The following is a 17084-nucleotide window of genomic DNA, read 5'->3' on the forward strand; positions in this document are numbered from 1 at the left end:
CTGAAATAGTCTGACACAGGCGTTAGGGGTGTGCTCGCCCCGGGGCCCTCCCCACCGCCCTGACTTGGCGCAGGAAGACGCCTCCATGCCCACACACACACACGCACGCACGCACGTTACCCACGCTGGCTTTAACACCGCTGACATGACAATGCGAGTCTTTGTTGGGAATTATGGATGCGAGTTTATTTGTTGGAAGAGCGGCGCATATGAGTTTGAACAACAAAACCACATCAACATCACACCGGAAACCACAAAGTTTGTCATTCAATAAGACGCCAAAACGATAGTTGCCTTCATCATATTGTCATTCATTGTCGATAGCGCTCGCACAACTCATGCGCTGAGAACAAGAACGTGGGTGACCTGCACGAGCGCAGCGCATGGATCTGTTGCTGGCCTTTGTCTCCACCTTGTGGAGAAAGTGCAGTCGTTTGTATTCAGAAAATCATTTGATGCGGAGGAAAGCAATCTGCTTTTGACCCGATTCATTTGTCAACCCGGGTTTTAGCGGTATATGGTTGAGAAAACAAATCACGCACTGGTTGCACTTCACTGATTCTTCCGTCCATTTTAGATGATTTTATTTCACCAAACACTAAAAACTGTTCATGAAAGCCCCCGTTGAAGCAGTTTTGAAAATTACTGACGGCGTGTTATGGCGATACATTCATTTACACTTTACTTATATCTTCTTTGGAGTTTCAATAAAATATATCATTTTTATTTTATGACATTTAGACATGGTTTTATAACATTTGTTTAATTTAGAATTGTATTCACTTTTCCATTTTTCTCAACAGTTTGCATCAAGTGTATTTTTTTTCTTTTGTAAATGTGATGAATATGACTTGCACCTGGTTCTGCTGCTGGTTGGACTTTTCGAAATTGCGATGATCGCGTTTTTCTGTTTGTTTGTTTACGTTTATTTATTATTATTATTATTATTATTATTATTATTATTATTATTATTATTATTATTATTATTATTATTATTATTATCATTATTATTATTATTATTATCGTTAGTATTTATCTGATATTTATTTATTTTGGACATATAGTTTTGGTTTTTGGAAACCGGAGGCCTCAGACCGAAAATTCGTTGTCATAATACAGTGTTTTTGTGCAATGACAATAAAGAAAGTCTAAGTCTAAGTAGTGTAATTATGCTTATTGATCACAAATGAAATCAAGAGTAATAAATCAGTTCTATTACTTGAATGGGCCCCGGGTCCATTTGCCCCGAGATCGTTAAGAACCCTTGCGATGAAACGCACAAAATTTATGGTCAACTTAATTTGTGGTTTTTCTACCTTGCCGTATTTGTTTGCAACCACTAGAGAGCGCCAGATATTAATTTCCGTTGTGTAAAATCCTCACTCTCAGTGTTTCTTTGAGAATTGACGCAAACTTATCGTTTTCTTGTGGCTCGAATTCCCGCATGCGCATTGTGAATCTTCATATTTTTACGGGAATGTACATTAAACAGTTCAGGTTTTACGCTTCCTGTATGTTCTATTCCCCATATGGGTTGTGACAAATCACCACAGTCAAAACACAACCGCTGACTTCACCGTCGTCTGACCCACTTTGGCCAAGTTGGATCAGAACCGTTTCTGCTCCGGCTGAATTAAATTCATGCGCGAGACGGCTCCGCGGTCTCTGATTGGCCGGTTTGTCGTGGTGGGCGGGCTAATGGGCGGCCCGTCTGGTGTCCGACCGGTACACTGTTTGAAAGACTGAACACCAGCGCTGCTGAACTGAACATACATGGGTCTTTATTCGTTTTTACTCCATTAGAGTTCATTGTTTCGATCACGGATTGTTTTTGTTCCTAAATGAATGCCTGCGAGGAAATTTCAGGGTGAATAAGAGCAGGTAAGACGACTTTTAATATAATGTTAGACGACTATTGAAACGTTAATATGTCGTTTATTTATTACGAAATGCTGCTTGTGTTAACTGTGATAACAATTAATTATAAATTCACACAATTACAATACAATAATGACTCTTTGTTTTTATAGCTATACAAAAGTTGCTGTAGCCATGAATGATAATCTGAATTAAAAAATGTTTGTGTTTTCGAAAGAACACTGCAAACGTTATTATGGTACAATGCTTACATTAAGATGAAAAAGTGTGGTTGAAGGTTTGGGATTGTTTAAGATGGAGCTAAAGCCCCTCCCCCATTTGTATGGAAACAGATGGACCCCAACAATGACACTATGGGGTGGGAGTGAGCCTCCTCCTTCTCTATTGAGATATAATTCATTGGATGCTGGGTCAGCTGATGCTTACATGTGTTGACTTTCCGAGTATGTTGTGAATGCTTCCCAATTCTACAGTAAAACTGAGAAGCGACTTCAAGTTTTCCTGTTTGTCTAAGCAGGTACATCTTGAATCAGACGGAATTGACTGCAACACCTTAAGAGATGCTGAGGGCAATCAGCCGCCTACTTTTTGGGGGAGAGGAGGAGAAAGCAGAGGATGTTCAGACGTCCGAGGCGGTGGACGAGGGCTGGCTGGTGGTCTCCCATCCAGGTGGGTTGCCAGGGTTGGAATTATTTGAAACATGTGACTGATCTTTACAAAGGCATCTTCAACAGAGCGAGGGAATGAGCAGCTGACTGCTCCCCCCAACGTCTCTGAACTTCACATCCAAGAATCCGTGAAATTGGACTCTGGCACGAGGTAAAGCAGCTCAACTCTGGACGGACAAGTCGCAGCCTCTTAAACCTGGTGTTTCTCCTCAGTGAGCCAGCAGTGACCCTCCAAAAGAGCAGCCCCGGCAACATCCGCGCTATGTCCAGTATCGTCTCTCAGCCCAGATATCTACCGGAGGCCGCACAGCCAACCTGCGTTCACAAGTCTCAGTCCTGGGCTGAGCACCATCTGGCGTCCCGTCACGCAATCCATCGCCACAACCGCGCTCGCTTGGCAGCCCCACGCCAAACCTTCCACCTCCAGCAGCCGGCGCAACGCCACCTCAGCCACTGAGCACCTTCATTTCATTGTCTTTCAACTCAACCCCATCGCAACTATTTATGATGACATCAAATCCTGGTGCTTTTTTTTCCATTCAAATACTTCCCATGTTGATGTAAGAAGTTCATTGTAGCTGTCAAAGACATGCTTTTTTTGTACCATCACAATAAAGTTTCAACTTTGCCAGATTTGTCACATGCAATAGATTTGAACAGACCTTTAGCGACAACTTGCTGGATGAGAAACTGCTGTTTGTGCTGGTGAGGTGGGATTGTGGCTTTGAAGTGCTCTGCTCAGATTTAGGTTGGTCGGACAGGCCCATCTCTGGGATCTATAACCATCAGACATAACAAAAACCACACCGTCATTTCCGATCTTATCTTGATCCTCCTCCCATGTCCCGCCTCTACGTGTCCTCAATTTACCACATCCTTGAACCTCCTTGGAGGAGGTGCAATGGTTAGCACTGCTGCCTCTCTGCAGGAAGGTTCAGGGTTTGAATCCAGCTCTGGACCTTTCTGGGAGAACTTTGCATGGTCGCCCTGTGTGGGGTTTTATTGTACAGTGATGTTCACACAGGATTTCATCAGCTACTTTCTATGAACAAGCTACAATAATCCAAATAATGTCGTCTATAGACCCTTTATTTTCTTGATATATAGAAAATGTTTTTTTTAAAGAAAATCGATAATTTGTTTTGTATGTGATGTTCTCTACAGGTATAAATTGCTTATATTCTTTTAGAAATCAAATGGACAATTTGTAAAATATTGTTACTAATTTAAAAAAACAATAAGATGATGTGTGTGAACCAATAAAACAATACTAGGTTTGAAGCATCTGGGCTGATATTTTTCTTATTAATTATTTAATAGATGTTTTCAATTCAAGATTTTTATTTTTATTGCATTTAAGTTAAGTGCATCTTGATGCCCAACCTTTCTCTACCAAAATGACATCACACTGATGAATCAGAACATTGTGATCTGATTGGTCCGGTGGAGGTCGGACCTGCTGCAGGTGATTATGGCTAAATTGTTCTGTGGGTCGACAGAGAAAACCTGCAAGTATGGAAGTCTCTCCTGGAACTAGACTTAAAGAGACGTCCTCCTTTGGTTACCACAGTTTTGGTGGGTCTCAATTATCAAACGGCTCCTCTCTGACTAAACTGACAGGTAAACAGTTATTATTTGAACTTGGTTCCTCATTTGGTCCTAAAAAATATTCTGTCCATGAACAAGCAAGTCCCTTGTAGTAGATGGATACATTTGCATGCAGAGAAGCTTAATGGTTTATTATTTTATGTTGCTGAACCGTTGGTGTGATTTCAGTTCTCACCTGGCACCAAAGTAAAAAAAAAAATTTCCATGAGCAAAAGCTGGGATGAAGATTCTACCCAGGTTTTTGTCTCTTGTAATGTGAGCGTCTACTGCTGCAGTGCGTCACGGCTCTTGCAGGAGTGATGCGTAGCTTTTATTCTTGTGTATTTTGACCTTGATTTCATGTGATACAGTGCCCCACCAACTGCCAAAAGAAATTCCTCTGAAGCAGCTGGACTCCGATGACCCTTTGGACCTGCGGGAGCCCAAACGTGACCCCTCCAGAGAGCTACCTCTGATACTTATTTACACCTCGTCCATTGTTTTTGCCGTCGGCGTGACCATTGCGCTGATTCTGCACATTTACATTGGAGAACATTTGGTGAGTAGTATTGCTCAGAATATTGTGTAAACGTGATCCATGCAACTCACTCTGGTGTCTGGTGAGATTTTCAAACAAGGTCTGCTGGTGTGTGACCATGACCTCTGCACAGCCCTGGGTCAGGTGGTCCTACAGGATCATGGATCTAGCGTGGATGCAGCCATCGCCGCTGCTCTTTGTTTGGGTGTTGTGCAGCCGCATGTTTCCGGTGTCGGCGGGTATGTTCCCTAAATCTTTTTTTTTTTTGTATGGTTGAATTCACAGATCATTCTGTTTCCTGTAGAGGTGGAGTGATGCTGGTGCATGACATCCGCAAAAATGAAACTAAAATATTGGATTTTTTAGAAACCACCCCCAAAATGTTGAAAGAGGAGATGCTTCAGAATGGCCTTGAGCAGAAGGTACTTGGTGATGGCTCCTTCACTGAAGCAGTCTTTAGTTGTCTGTCTTTCTGTCTGTCAGGCAGGTCTGTTGGTTGGAGTGCCAGGTGCGCTGAAGGGTTTACACCACGCTCACAAACTGTATGGAAGGTAATGGTGTCAACTTGCTTCAAGAGTCACCCTTTTCTATTCACAAAAAAGCAGCTTATCTTGGACAGATGTTGTTGCTCGAGTCACCCGTCTGGCCAGAGAGGGAGTCAACGTGTCTCACAGTCTCGGTGAGTTTAATCCGCTTCATGGCGACAAGTAACAATCGGAGGATGATGGAGCTTCTCTTCACAGCTGAGGCTATTGAACAAATACAAGGAGAGCCTCTATCAGAGCAGTTCAGGACCGTGTTTCTGCCAGACGGCCGACCTCTGGTTCCTGGCTCAGTCCTGAAGATGCCTGGCCTCGCTGCAGTCCTGGAAGGAGGCGTGTCCAGCTTCTACCACGGGAAAGTGGCACTTGAGATCCAAAATGAGGTGGAGAGACTGACATAGCTAAAGCGAAGATACATGAATGTGGGTGTGTTTTGTCACGTCATACGGGAAAAATTCATACAGACTTCAGAAATTCAAAATTGATGATGATAAAGCATGGAAATGCAGTCAGATTTGATAGTCAGCTCAGACTTTAAGGAACATAATCTACTATATAACAGAACGCATATAAAAACTGGCTATGATTTCGATAACCAGAGGGAGCTGGGAAGTTGGGCAGTTAAAGGCTGCGTTAAGACCACATTTCTTATCTCATTGAAATAAAAAATGCCTTTGAAAGTATAACAGACAAAAACTCATAGCCAAGGTGTGGGATTTGTGTTTGGATGAAGAGCAAGCACCATGCCAAAATATATGAGTGCACAAGCATGTTAGCGAAGTCTAGAGAAACACATTTGTTTTTGAAAGAATGTTGTGAAGCTACAACCTTCAAATTCAAGCAATAAAAAACAAGCCTTTTTTTCTATAGTCAAGCTTTTGGTACAAGTGGAATCTTACTGTGTTCCTTCTTCTGTAGGGACGATACCAAGCAGACTTGTAAGTAAAGGCTGAGTACACGACAGGTGGAAATGTTGAGGGTGCAATGTAGCAGCAGGCCAGAGATCACAACGGATGTTCAGTACATGTGGTTCCCCGGAAAAACGAAATGGTGACACTAGATAAACAAGTTTAATCGCGAGTCAAGCTCCCAGTACTGAGAAGGTGCCTCATGAAGGAATGTTTTCCTACTCAGGTGCGAGCAAACGGTGGCGTCCTCAGCAGTGATGACATTGGGAACTACAGCGTGGAAGTTGCAAAACCAGTGGAAGGCAGGCATGAGGGTACATTTGTACACTCCTCTGACTTTGAAGGCCGTGATTATGTAAGTAGCCTGATAACATCTGGTGCTTTTGTCACAGACTTTATCGTTCAGGCCCCTCCTGCCTCGGGTGCCGCACTCATATTGGCTCTCAAGCTTTTGGCCAGCTTCCGCCTCAGAGAGAAACACATGACAGGAAATGGATCGCAGAGCTGGACTCTGGAGGTACTCGACCGCATTTATTTTAAAGAAACAAGAGCAAGTGCTGTTTTGATGGGGATGTGAGCCTATTAGGAGTGTTGCATGCCCTTGGGACTTTCAGAGAATTTATTGAAGGCTCAGAGCTTTTGCTAGATTCTGCTTGTTTCTTCTGGTTTCATGGTAAACTGGTAAATGAAAATGCTGAGCTTCTCTCTGGGAGTGAGCAGGATGGATAGGATCAGGAAGCAGTATATCAGAGGGACAGCACGTGTTCAGGAGACAAAGTCAGAGAGGCTGGATGGAGATGGTTTGGACATGTACAGAGGAGAGAGAGAGAGAGAGCCAGTACATTGGTAGATGAAGATGTTGGAACCTCCAGGCAGAAGGTGGAGAGGAAGGCCAAAGTTGTCAGGTTGACAACAAAGTAAACTGAAAACTGTGTACTGTCTAACTGTTCTGCGTTTTCTATAAGAAGTAGTTTGGTCAGGTTTTTTTTCTGATTACTTCTATATTTGTGTTGAATATACCTGTGCTCTGTTCCTCATCAGGCCTTGAAAACCACGCTAGCTTTTGTCGAAGAAATCTCCTTTGACTCTTCTGTCACTGACCTGCTCACCAACACACTCAGGTAAATTCTACAAACAGGAATAAACTCTTGTACAGCGATGCCATCGATCTCCTTTTCTCTGCTTGCACCAGATACTTGAACGCATCTGGAGCGCAGGAGTGGAGCTCTGTCCAGTCGTATAAAACCCGACCAGCTGGCCAGGTTGTTGTAATGGGGTCAGACGATCTTTTGGTGTTGGTGGAAAGGTGCAGAGGTCGTCCGTCCGTCAGTTGACTTGTTGTGGACTCGCCAGCAGGATATGTTTGCTATGTGCTGCTGGCCGTGCCAGCATTCCAAAATCTTATCTTTTCCTCTTTGATGTTGCAGCTCCATGAGCAGAGCTTTCGGCAGCAGAATCACGACTAGATCAGGAGTAGTGCTCAACAGTATTGTGCTGGACTTCTCCTGGCCGGGCAACATCCAAGCACAAAGTCATCAGGTGCGCTAGCGTGAAACGTGCTGCTGACAGCTGGGGCTCCTCGTGTGTTGTCTGTGCAGAGGAGCAGGATCCAGCCTGGAAAGAAGCCCCTATTAACTGTGATGCCCATAATAGTGGTGCCAGTCAGACACAAATGTGGGATGTACATGGCGCTGAGCTGTGCGCGCTCGTGCAGTTTGAACGTCATGACCAAGGTTTGATCACAGACTTGGAGTCTTCGTGATGGGACGCTCTTTCATTGTGTGACTCGTTTACTCCAGCTGTTCAGTTTCCTGTCCCACCGTGGGGTAGACAACAACAACTATACCCTTCAGGCAAACATAACACGTGAGTCCATGACCGATGACTTCCTGTCATGTCACTGACCATTGTCACGGGAATGACTTGTTTTTGACAGTCAGGAATCCACAAGGGGGTCAGAAAATGGCGGTTTGGGGAGTCCTTAGAAGCCGGGACGCCTTCAACACCCTCACCGTCACAGCTCGATAGTTTGCTGTTTAATAAAGATTTTTCATAACTAGGTTTCGAGGAAGCATGTTCAGTACACACACACACACACTCACTGTAGAGAGATAGTGTCAGTCACACATACCAGCAGCATCACGGGAGCGGACGAGTCAGACACAAGCGTCTTCAGAAACAAACATGTCACTCAAAGCTTGACTCAAAGGAGTCAGCCTCATCTGAGGAGTAGATATCATTAAACATGAAGCCTTTGGGTAGGTGGAATTATTTTCATGTCTGCATGTAAAGACTATAAATGTCAAGTCACAGGTCAGGAAAAAAAAATAGTCACTGACAGGAAATATGGGTCCAAACAATACAAAGTACTGGTTTACTACCTCGCCTCATGACATAATACTGACCTGCATTGGAAGTTGTCCACATCAGCACTTAGTATTGAATAAAATGACTTTGATCTAGCCGCTACGTCTCTAGTTTGAAGCATATCAAATGAGATACTTGCAGCATGATGGACTGCTTTAATGGACAATACATAAATAAGATGTAACAAAATTAATTACATAAATATTACATGAATATGCATTGAGGTTGATCTTTAAATTTCAAAGCTCTGCACAGATACATTTATTTTCCGGAGTCCCACTGCAGCTCCTTAAATCCTGAGACTTTTCTTTTACCCATTAAAGAAATGAATTTCAATTACTGTAAGTGGAATATGAAAGTGAGTCCACAGCAACAAAACAGATCAGGTGAATTCTGTTAAATAACTGACAAATCACATTTTAGTCATGAAAAAACTTACTTTACTGTCTTCATTGAATAAGTTTCTATATTAATAGAACAAAAAAAACGACGGAAATAAATTCTGTTCTATGGAGTTTTTTTAAGTAAACGTTTTGGCTGATAGTTTAATGAACAGTTTTAGTTCTAGACCACAAAATCCTTCTTTTCATTCTTTCATGTAAACGACGCTCACTCCCGATGCCGGGGGGCGTGGCTGCGTTATTGGGGCGTGGCCGCTGAGCGACAGGTCACTATTAGGCGCCTCACCTCAGCTGCAGGGCAGATGACACCGATATCACCGCGCACAGCTGATCTCTCCACAGTCAATGGAAGCGAAAACGCTGTAACCTGATCTAGTACTCTCTCTCCGGTATCCTCTGGTGAGCTGTCGTTTCAAGGTAAGGGAGAGAAAAAAGAAAGTTTAACCTTCAGATAGTTGGTCCTGTTGCTATTTGGCGCACACTTAGTTTCCTTATTTCCATTTCAGCGTGTTGGAGCAGGGCAGCAGCGAGTGCGCACACATGGAGCCCAGGAGTCCCGTGAAGGAGAAGTTCTTCATCGTGATTCGAGGGAAGTCGAGGAAGGGTTTCTGTCGAGGATGCATCGGCCGGGTGGAAGCGGAGACCCCGCACGGGGAGCTGATGGGTCTCCTGTACTGTGGCGGGAGCAGCAGCGCGGGGAGCCCCAAACACGGAGGCATCGTGAGGAAGGAGGACACGTATCCGCTCAGCCGCCACCAGGCCCAGCTGCTTCTCTACGTCTCGTCCAGCAGCAAGCGGCTGGAGCTGCTGTGTAACCCCCAGCTGTTCACCGCCATCGGCGAGCTGACGCAGGACGACCTGGTGGTGGTGAAGTACAAGAAGGGCCACCTGCCGGCGGTGGTCAAAAACCTGATGCAGGTCGGGAGGAAGGAGAACAAGGATGACCTGCTCATGGTCGCCTTCGAGCTGGAGTTTGTGGTGAGTTTACAACATCCTTTGTAAAGTGTGTGTGTGTGTGTGTGTGTGTGTGTGTGTGTGTGTGTGTGTGTGTGTGTGTGTGTGTGTGTGTGTGTGTGTGTGTGTGTGTGTGTGTGTGTGTGTGTGTGTGTGTGTGTGTGTGTGTGTGTGCATCCATCCATCCATCCATCCATCATCTTAATTTGTGGTTGGTTTCCTCTCCTCTCCCTGGTTATTTCATCATTTATTTTACTCTTTCCTGAGTTAAAATGCAGTTTCCTCAGAAATGGGCTTCCTTCTTTTATTGGATGGTTCCATGCATGGATCAGAACTGAGGTCTAGTTTGTGGATCTGATGTAAAGTCACCTGTGTCTTAGGATGGTGAAAACAGTCTGTCCTCCAAGAAGCAACCTCCTCTCCCCCTCTTCAGTGCCGCTGACATCATCCAGGTGGTTCCTTCCAGCGCCGTGCCCAAGTGGCGAGACAGCCAAACTGCAGGTAAGGGACGCCCGGGGAGGATGTGCTGTAAAGGTGGCAGGCGTTTGTTAATTGGATAACACCGTCACGCCTTCCAGCCCCCTGCAGATTTCCACGTTACATGGCTGGGGACATTAGCACTTGTGACTCCGGTGCATAACTGGAATGACTGGTTGAGTTGTCCTGGAATGCAGAACAGGAGATGCATCACATGGCTGTGCATTTTTGCACATAGCGCTCTCAACATACCTATGCCAGTACCGCTCGGTGTTAGCTGGAGGTCAGGGTTTTTAGAAGGCATGTCACGAGCTTTAAAAATGTCATATGACTAATTTGCCCTCAACCCATCCCACATATGTGCAGGTTTAACTAGGAAAGCGGTGACGCGCATCAACTCGCTCTCCAGTATCGGAAGACGAGAGCGACGACTCAGCGATGACCTTTCTCAGATAAGCGCCACGGAGAGTCGGTGCCCAAGCCCTTTGACTGTACCGCTGGACGTCGGCTCCATGGTGGAAGTGGTGTCCAACACCGGGGTCACGGTGTACGGAGTCTTACACTGGATAGGCGTTCCACCTGGAAAGACGGGTGAATGGGCTGGCATTGAGTTGGTCAGTACAGAGTCGACGGTAGAATTTAAATTGTGGAAGTCTTCATGTGAGGCAGTTCTTCTGTGCTCTGATGCTGCAGGACTACGAGGTGAATGGCTGCTCGGACGGCAAGTACGGAGGCCAGAGGTACTTCACCTGCAAAGGGAACAGAGGCTTGTTTGTTCCCATCACCAAATGCAGCCCGGATAGCAGGTTTTCCCGCTCGTCCAGTGTAACAGAGACCCCTGAAGCCTGCACACCGCCTCCAGGTACAGAGTAGGGATGGCTCCAGACTGCAGCCTTAAGTTTCCGTCCACTCCGATCTGCTGCTTCCTGCTTCTCACTCCTAAAGTTCAGTTTATGGATCTGCACTGCGTGACACTGCCACCACTGAAGTAGCCCACAAATGCTTTGGGTTGATTAAAAAGTAAAACTTTTAACAGCCAAAATAAAAGAATAACATGGCAAAAATATTGAGATAATTGAATAACAAACACAAATACTAGGCTGTGCACCTTGTTAGACACATCATCATGAATTCAAAGAGACTTTTTTTTTTTTAATTTCAGCATTTGGGCCTGTGGATTGGATCGAAGTGGTTCCTGGGGAAAAAAAATTGGTATTGCGTCCGATCCAGGTCGATACACAGAATCGTCCCTAGCACAGAACAGGCTCAGTTATTTTGTCAGGTCTTGAGGTCATCACCTTTCTGATGGTTGTTTGAATTGGACCACTGATGTCGAACTGAATCACCAGAATGTAAGTTGCAGGCCAAACAAAACGGATTGGCAAGTCTGAAAGGAAGTAAGACTCTAAGCTAAATACGACTCCCTCTCCATGATTGCTGTCTCTATGTCACGATACATTTACATAGCACAGCATACACGAGTTTGCTCTTCCAGTGGATTCCCCTCTATCTACATTTTATTGAACAGCAAATCTCAAACTAGTTTTCATTGTACTTTTTTTTTTGTTTCGGTGGTCTTTTCTCTTCAATTCTAATTATTTATGCAGTGAGTTGGCGGGCCGGTTTTGGCCCCCAGCGGTGAGTGTCACATGTGCGTGAGGCTGATCCAGCATGCAAAAACACTTCCTGCCCATGATAGGGTGAGGGCAAGATGACGGCAGAACTGGTAGCCAGTACACAAATGGTCAACCTCGATGTGAAGTGTGATATCTGCAGCTCAAACTGGCTTCTGAAAAGACATTTACTACAGGAAGTTACGGGCAGGCGAGTAAGCACAGCAGATGCCAGCTGAGTACTGACAAGTTCCGGTTTTAATAAAACAATGTCATAAATGCCTGGGTGCTCCTCGATAACCGAAGCCTGCCGTCAAATCGGACAGTTCATGTTCCCGTTTCCTTATCATGCATGCAATTGTTGGCGCAGCAGTAAATTCTAACTGGTTGTGTAGCTTTTTTTTTTTTTCTGCGTGACCTAATACGGTGCCAGCACAGTGTCACCAGATTAAAGATTTTACATCAAGTCAAACCAGTTCATTTATGCAAAATATATTAAAGAAATGCACTGTGAAATATGCAAGTACTGAATTCTATCCATAAATGACAAAGGAAAAATAGCATAATGGTTGTACGCTTGTAAACGTCAGACCACTTCACCTTCTGTAGGGTGCTACACAAACACCTGTGCTGTTTCACACGGCAACTTGCATTTATTCCTGGCATGTTTTTCCATAGTTATGGTTCCCAGCTCATCCTTGGAAACATTATCTCCCCCTTAGGTATATTGATATTTGCCCGATTTAATAACCTGTTCCTTGATTCCTTGCTTTATCACAGGATATACCTAAAAGTGAAATCTTTCCAACAAGCTCTGCTGTTGAGAGAGTTGGACAAATTTTGAAAAACAAGTCTTGTAATCACTGAATTTCCTGGGGAATGATGGATTCTTTTCATTCTTGTCATGTCCTGCGTCTTCATCTACTCTGTTTCTGTCCCAGGCGAAATAACAGTGGCGACCAAATGAAATTAACATTTTGATGTTTTCAGTTAAAGCATATTTATGTTATTTCCCCTGTGAAATAACATTATTCTTTGTGCTTGGTGTGACCCAAATGTTATGGGGGCTGTAACCCTTAGGTTGCTTGTTTACATCATGTTAAGACAAGAGAAATAACAGCCAGGTGACAAAAAATGCAAAACTGAATTTCTTTTTTTTTTTTTGTCCAGATCCTCCATATGAAGACTCTGGGGAAGATGCAGCGCCGGTTCCTGAATCAGAGGCATTGTCCGTGTTTGTGGGGAAAATGAAGGGGATTCAGGGTCACATCAACTCCTGTTACCTTGATGCCACCCTCTTCAGGTAGCACCAGTTCTGCATTCTTTCCATTATATAAATGGGCTGTTGAGGCTTCCTGAAACAGTTCTATAAATTATGTATGTTTTATGTACTGAAAAATGCATAATAGATGACTACGTAAAGTGTTGCTGGTTCAATCAAACTCCTGTTTGCCTCTCACTAGCTTGTTCAGCTCCTCTGTGACTCTGGATAATATCTGCCGAAGATCTGCTGACACAGAGCGACCCATCACTTGTAGTCTGAGGAAAATAGTCAACCGTTTACGCAGGTATGACAACAGGGGCAACGTGTTCCTATTCACCCCAATGTTTATACATGGACCTCTGGACGTGTAACAGAAGTTAACCAGTGTTGTGGAGCATGGTAGAAAGGAGCAAGGCCACGACTTGGTTTAAAAACCAAACGTAAGTTTTGAACCGACGCCTTGCCAGCGAGCGGGCGATGTAGTCACATCTTACTGGACGACTGGTTGAGGCCAACATACTGAGTAAAGCTGTACAAATGGGTCATTTTCTCAAGTTTTGCTGAGCCAAGAGACACTTAATGTATGCAGAAGGTGGAGCTGAAAGTTTTAACGACGGTGTTGATCTGTTCGTCACTTCTGAGGAACTGAATTATTGAGGTCGTGGTTAAACCACAGATGTTTTCTTGGGCGTTGTGAATAATGACTGGGACGCACAAGGGCTAATGAACTGTGATGGCCCAATTTAAAAAGGAATTCAAGATGCAGACGAGACGAAGTCGGAAACGTGATCAACACGTGTTCGTTATTATCATCTTTATGAATTGTTCTTGCTTCTGTTTGTTAAAAATAATCTGTGGAAACAACTGATGTTTTATTCTTTACGTAGTGAAGGTGTGTGTTCTGTTGCAGGCAGGGGTTCGTACCTGCAGAAAGTGTGATGAACTTTCGCAGACAGCTGGGCTGTGACACCTTCCGGACACATGAGAAAGGTTGGTACATCCCTGCCAGTACTTTTAACTTGCTTTTGTGTGTCTCAAAAGTGAGGCCGTTTGTGGGTTATGACATGATGCGTGTCATTTTAGGAATGCCAGACTGTAGGCGGGTAGAAATCATAGCAGAACCAAGTTGTCGTTCGGTTCTGATGATATCTTTTCATCTGCAGATCCAGAGGAGTTCATTACAGTCTTATTTCAAAAGGCGCTTTGTATGGATCCACTTCTGAAACTCAGGTGTGGCTTGAAACGATGTTTATTTCCTCCTCCTGTTTTAAGGTCAAAATGCTCACCTCTTTATTCAGGTCAAGGCATGAAACCTCGCAGGGTGCGTACACCTTTCAGATCTTCTTGGAGAAAGAGCAGCTGAGAGACGTGCCCACTGTCCAGCAGCTGATGGACACTTCCTGCCTGTCGTGCCACCTTAAGTTTGAAGAGGTAATGCAAATTCATGCGTGTAATGTTCAACATCAGAAATGTCTAGCTGCAGCTTCTCTAACTGCACAACCTTGAAGTCTGACGCGTAATAAACTCTCGACTTATCACTGTACATGTTTTGCTCTTGGATGGACTCCTTTGTTTAGACTCTGAAGTGTACTCTCTGACACCATGTAAAGAAGAACCTCCCCACTGGGAGGTCGCTCTGATTCTTGTATGCTGCTGTTTAATTTAAAGAGGAGCTAAAATCGGACCAGAATAAGGCCAGGTATTTGTGTGTTGCTGAAGTTACGATGAACAGAAACGAATTCAGTGTTGAAGCTCCAGGTCTTTAGAACGTGGCTGAGAAGTCAGGGATCAGATGGGATATAAGTCGGGTGACATGACGTGCACGTGACAATCCTACTGCAATTCCGTCCTCATTACTCTGTTCTCATTGTTGCATTCTAGTGACGCCCTACTTGTCTTCCCACAGAGGCCATCCTGCTTGATGGTTCAGATGCCGAGGTTTGGCAACAAGTACAAGATGTTCTCTCACATCATCCCGTCTACGGAGCTGGACCTCACCGACCTCTTGTACAGCTGTAAGGAAGCCTCAAGACAGCCGCTGTTCTCTTCAGCACTTTTCCCCATTGATGGTTCCTCTACTGCTCTGTCCAGCCGTGCGGGAATGTTTCGTCTGTGGGCAGTGGGCGGAGCACGAGTGCCTTCAGTGTCTGGCCGATCGCAAACTTCAGCCGGGGAGAATCAAGCAGTACTGCGCCACCTGCAACACGCAGGTGCGCTAGAGAATGTTGCAGCTTGAAGGTCTTGGTGGAAAGGTGTTGACCGTCTTGTCTCTGAAGGTGCACAACCATCCGTCGCGGCAGGGTCACACGCCCACAGCGCTGGCTCTTCCAGCTCACATTCCCACTGACCTACCTGCGGCCAGGCAGACCATGCAGCTGTTCGCCGTGCTCTGCATCCACACCAGCCATTACGTGTCCTTCGTCAAGTACGGCGCGAGCCCTCACGCCTGGCTTTTCTTTGACAGCATGGCAGACCGATGTGGTGAGACCCATCTTCTTTCAATAGTGGTTGTTAACTAACAGTGTTTGTGCCAAACTCTGTTATGCCACCCAAGCTTAAACTCATGACTGGCGATAAAGCTGACTTGAGCATGTGATAGATAAAGACACTGACGTCATCCGCTTGGTTTTATCTGCTCTCGAGCTGATGTCTTATCCCGATGGCGCTGCCCTGACAGGTGACGACCAGAGCGGCTACAACATTCCTGAGATCCGGGCTTGTCCGGAGGTGGGTGACTTCCTGTCTCAGTCGGAGGAGGAGCAGAGTCGTGCCAACCCTTCACACGCACCTGAGCTGGTTCGGAGGCTGCTCTGTGACTCTTATATGTTTTTATATCAGAGCGCAGCTTCCTAAGCTCTAATCTGGAGTTTCTGTATCTGGGGACGTGAACAACATGTTCTCACAACACAACCCTGGCTATTGATCAACAAGAATTTCTCTAATTTCCACCGACTCCAGAGACCAAAACTGATGCTTTTACTGTCGCCATCTGAAGAATAAAGATAACCTTAAGACAGACGGCGCTCGTAATGCTCTTCATCTGCTCATTGTGGGTCAACCAATGCTGTTGCCATCACTATCTTTTATCTGTTGTATGGTTCTCGCTAACAATTATAAGATTAAGTCTTAAGTAAATTAAACACTGTCCTCACAAGCACTGGTCTGATGATGTCATGTCTGTGTAATGAACATGTTCTTTGATATATTTAAATAAACTATGTACTTTTTAAAACGCTGGTGCACTGTTTTGTTTGATAATACCAGGAGAACCGGCTATGGTGGTTTTTAGTAGTAGCATGAGGGCTCTTCCATTAACTTGTGTGCTTCCCTTCAAACTTGTAGTATTCCTCACATTCCAAAAATGTTTCAGATACATGAAAGACCCTTTACGAAACGAGTGTTTTTTGACTTGAAGCATTACAGGTGTGGTATAAATGTTGAGCCATCATTTTTATTTAAAATACCTGAACAACAAGCAGACGCAGATGTGTATGCACTGTGTTATGTATGTATGTATATATATATATTTTTTTTTTTCTTTTGAAGAGGAACTTTACCTTTTTTCACAGGAATTCAGTCCATATATAAATATGTATTTTAAACTTTTTTTTTTACCCAAAACTTTTTCCCAACTGGAAACGGTGAACCAGCTGACTGGAGGAAGCTGGAGGTTCACGTTATGCACAAAAGCAGATTTAAAAACGGGTCACGTGGCCTGCTTTGTGTTGCTTATAGACGTTCTCGACCACATGCAATCGCATGTGAGTGGAAAAAGAACATTCAGTACTACAGCACATGGAACAACAGCGTTCTCTTGAGGCTCGTACGACAACTGCAACTTTTTTTATGAGAGAAATTGCTTGTAGTACTCCATTGTAGCCACTGAG

At 44.5% G+C, this 17084-nt stretch overlaps 2 protein-coding genes across 4 annotated transcripts; both read left to right on the top strand.

Moving 5' to 3' along the window:
* Positions 1 to 5053: 5053 nt before the first annotated feature.
* On the top strand, positions 5054 to 8149 carry LOC128760410 (glutathione hydrolase 7-like). The gene is made up of 11 exons (XM_053867815.1): positions 5054 to 5093; positions 5155 to 5222; positions 5291 to 5350; positions 5415 to 5596; positions 6348 to 6435; positions 6514 to 6638; positions 7163 to 7242; positions 7549 to 7660; positions 7720 to 7854; positions 7921 to 7987; positions 8058 to 8149. Exons 2-11 carry the CDS (start codon positions 5216 to 5218, stop codon positions 8147 to 8149), a joined length of 948 nt encoding a protein of 315 aa, XP_053723790.1. The 5' UTR covers positions 5054 to 5093; positions 5155 to 5215.
* cyldb (cylindromatosis (turban tumor syndrome), b) lies at positions 7163 to 16411 on the top strand. Of its 3 annotated transcripts, none has more exons than XM_053867736.1 (16): positions 7163 to 7242; positions 7314 to 7854; positions 7921 to 9306; positions 9396 to 9867; positions 10224 to 10344; positions 10687 to 10934; positions 11014 to 11182; positions 13104 to 13236; positions 13397 to 13501; positions 14108 to 14187; positions 14361 to 14427; positions 14496 to 14628; positions 15104 to 15212; positions 15289 to 15407; positions 15474 to 15678; positions 15875 to 16411. In XM_053867736.1, exons 4-16 carry the CDS (start codon positions 9430 to 9432, stop codon positions 16048 to 16050), a joined length of 2103 nt encoding a protein of 700 aa, XP_053723711.1. In that variant the 5' UTR covers positions 7163 to 7242; positions 7314 to 7854; positions 7921 to 9306; positions 9396 to 9429; the 3' UTR covers positions 16051 to 16411. The 3 variants fall into 3 exon arrangements, with proteins under 3 accessions (XP_053723711.1, XP_053723710.1, XP_053723709.1); XM_053867735.1 differs by having other exon boundaries at positions 7314 to 7427; positions 7549 to 9306; XM_053867734.1 differs by having other exon boundaries at positions 7314 to 9306.
* Positions 16412 to 17084: the final 673 nt, after the last annotated feature.

The sequence above is a fragment of the Synchiropus splendidus genome, chromosome 6, assembly GCF_027744825.2.
Source record: "Synchiropus splendidus isolate RoL2022-P1 chromosome 6, RoL_Sspl_1.0, whole genome shotgun sequence".
Taxonomy (NCBI): Eukaryota; Metazoa; Chordata; class Actinopteri; order Syngnathiformes; family Callionymidae; genus Synchiropus; species Synchiropus splendidus.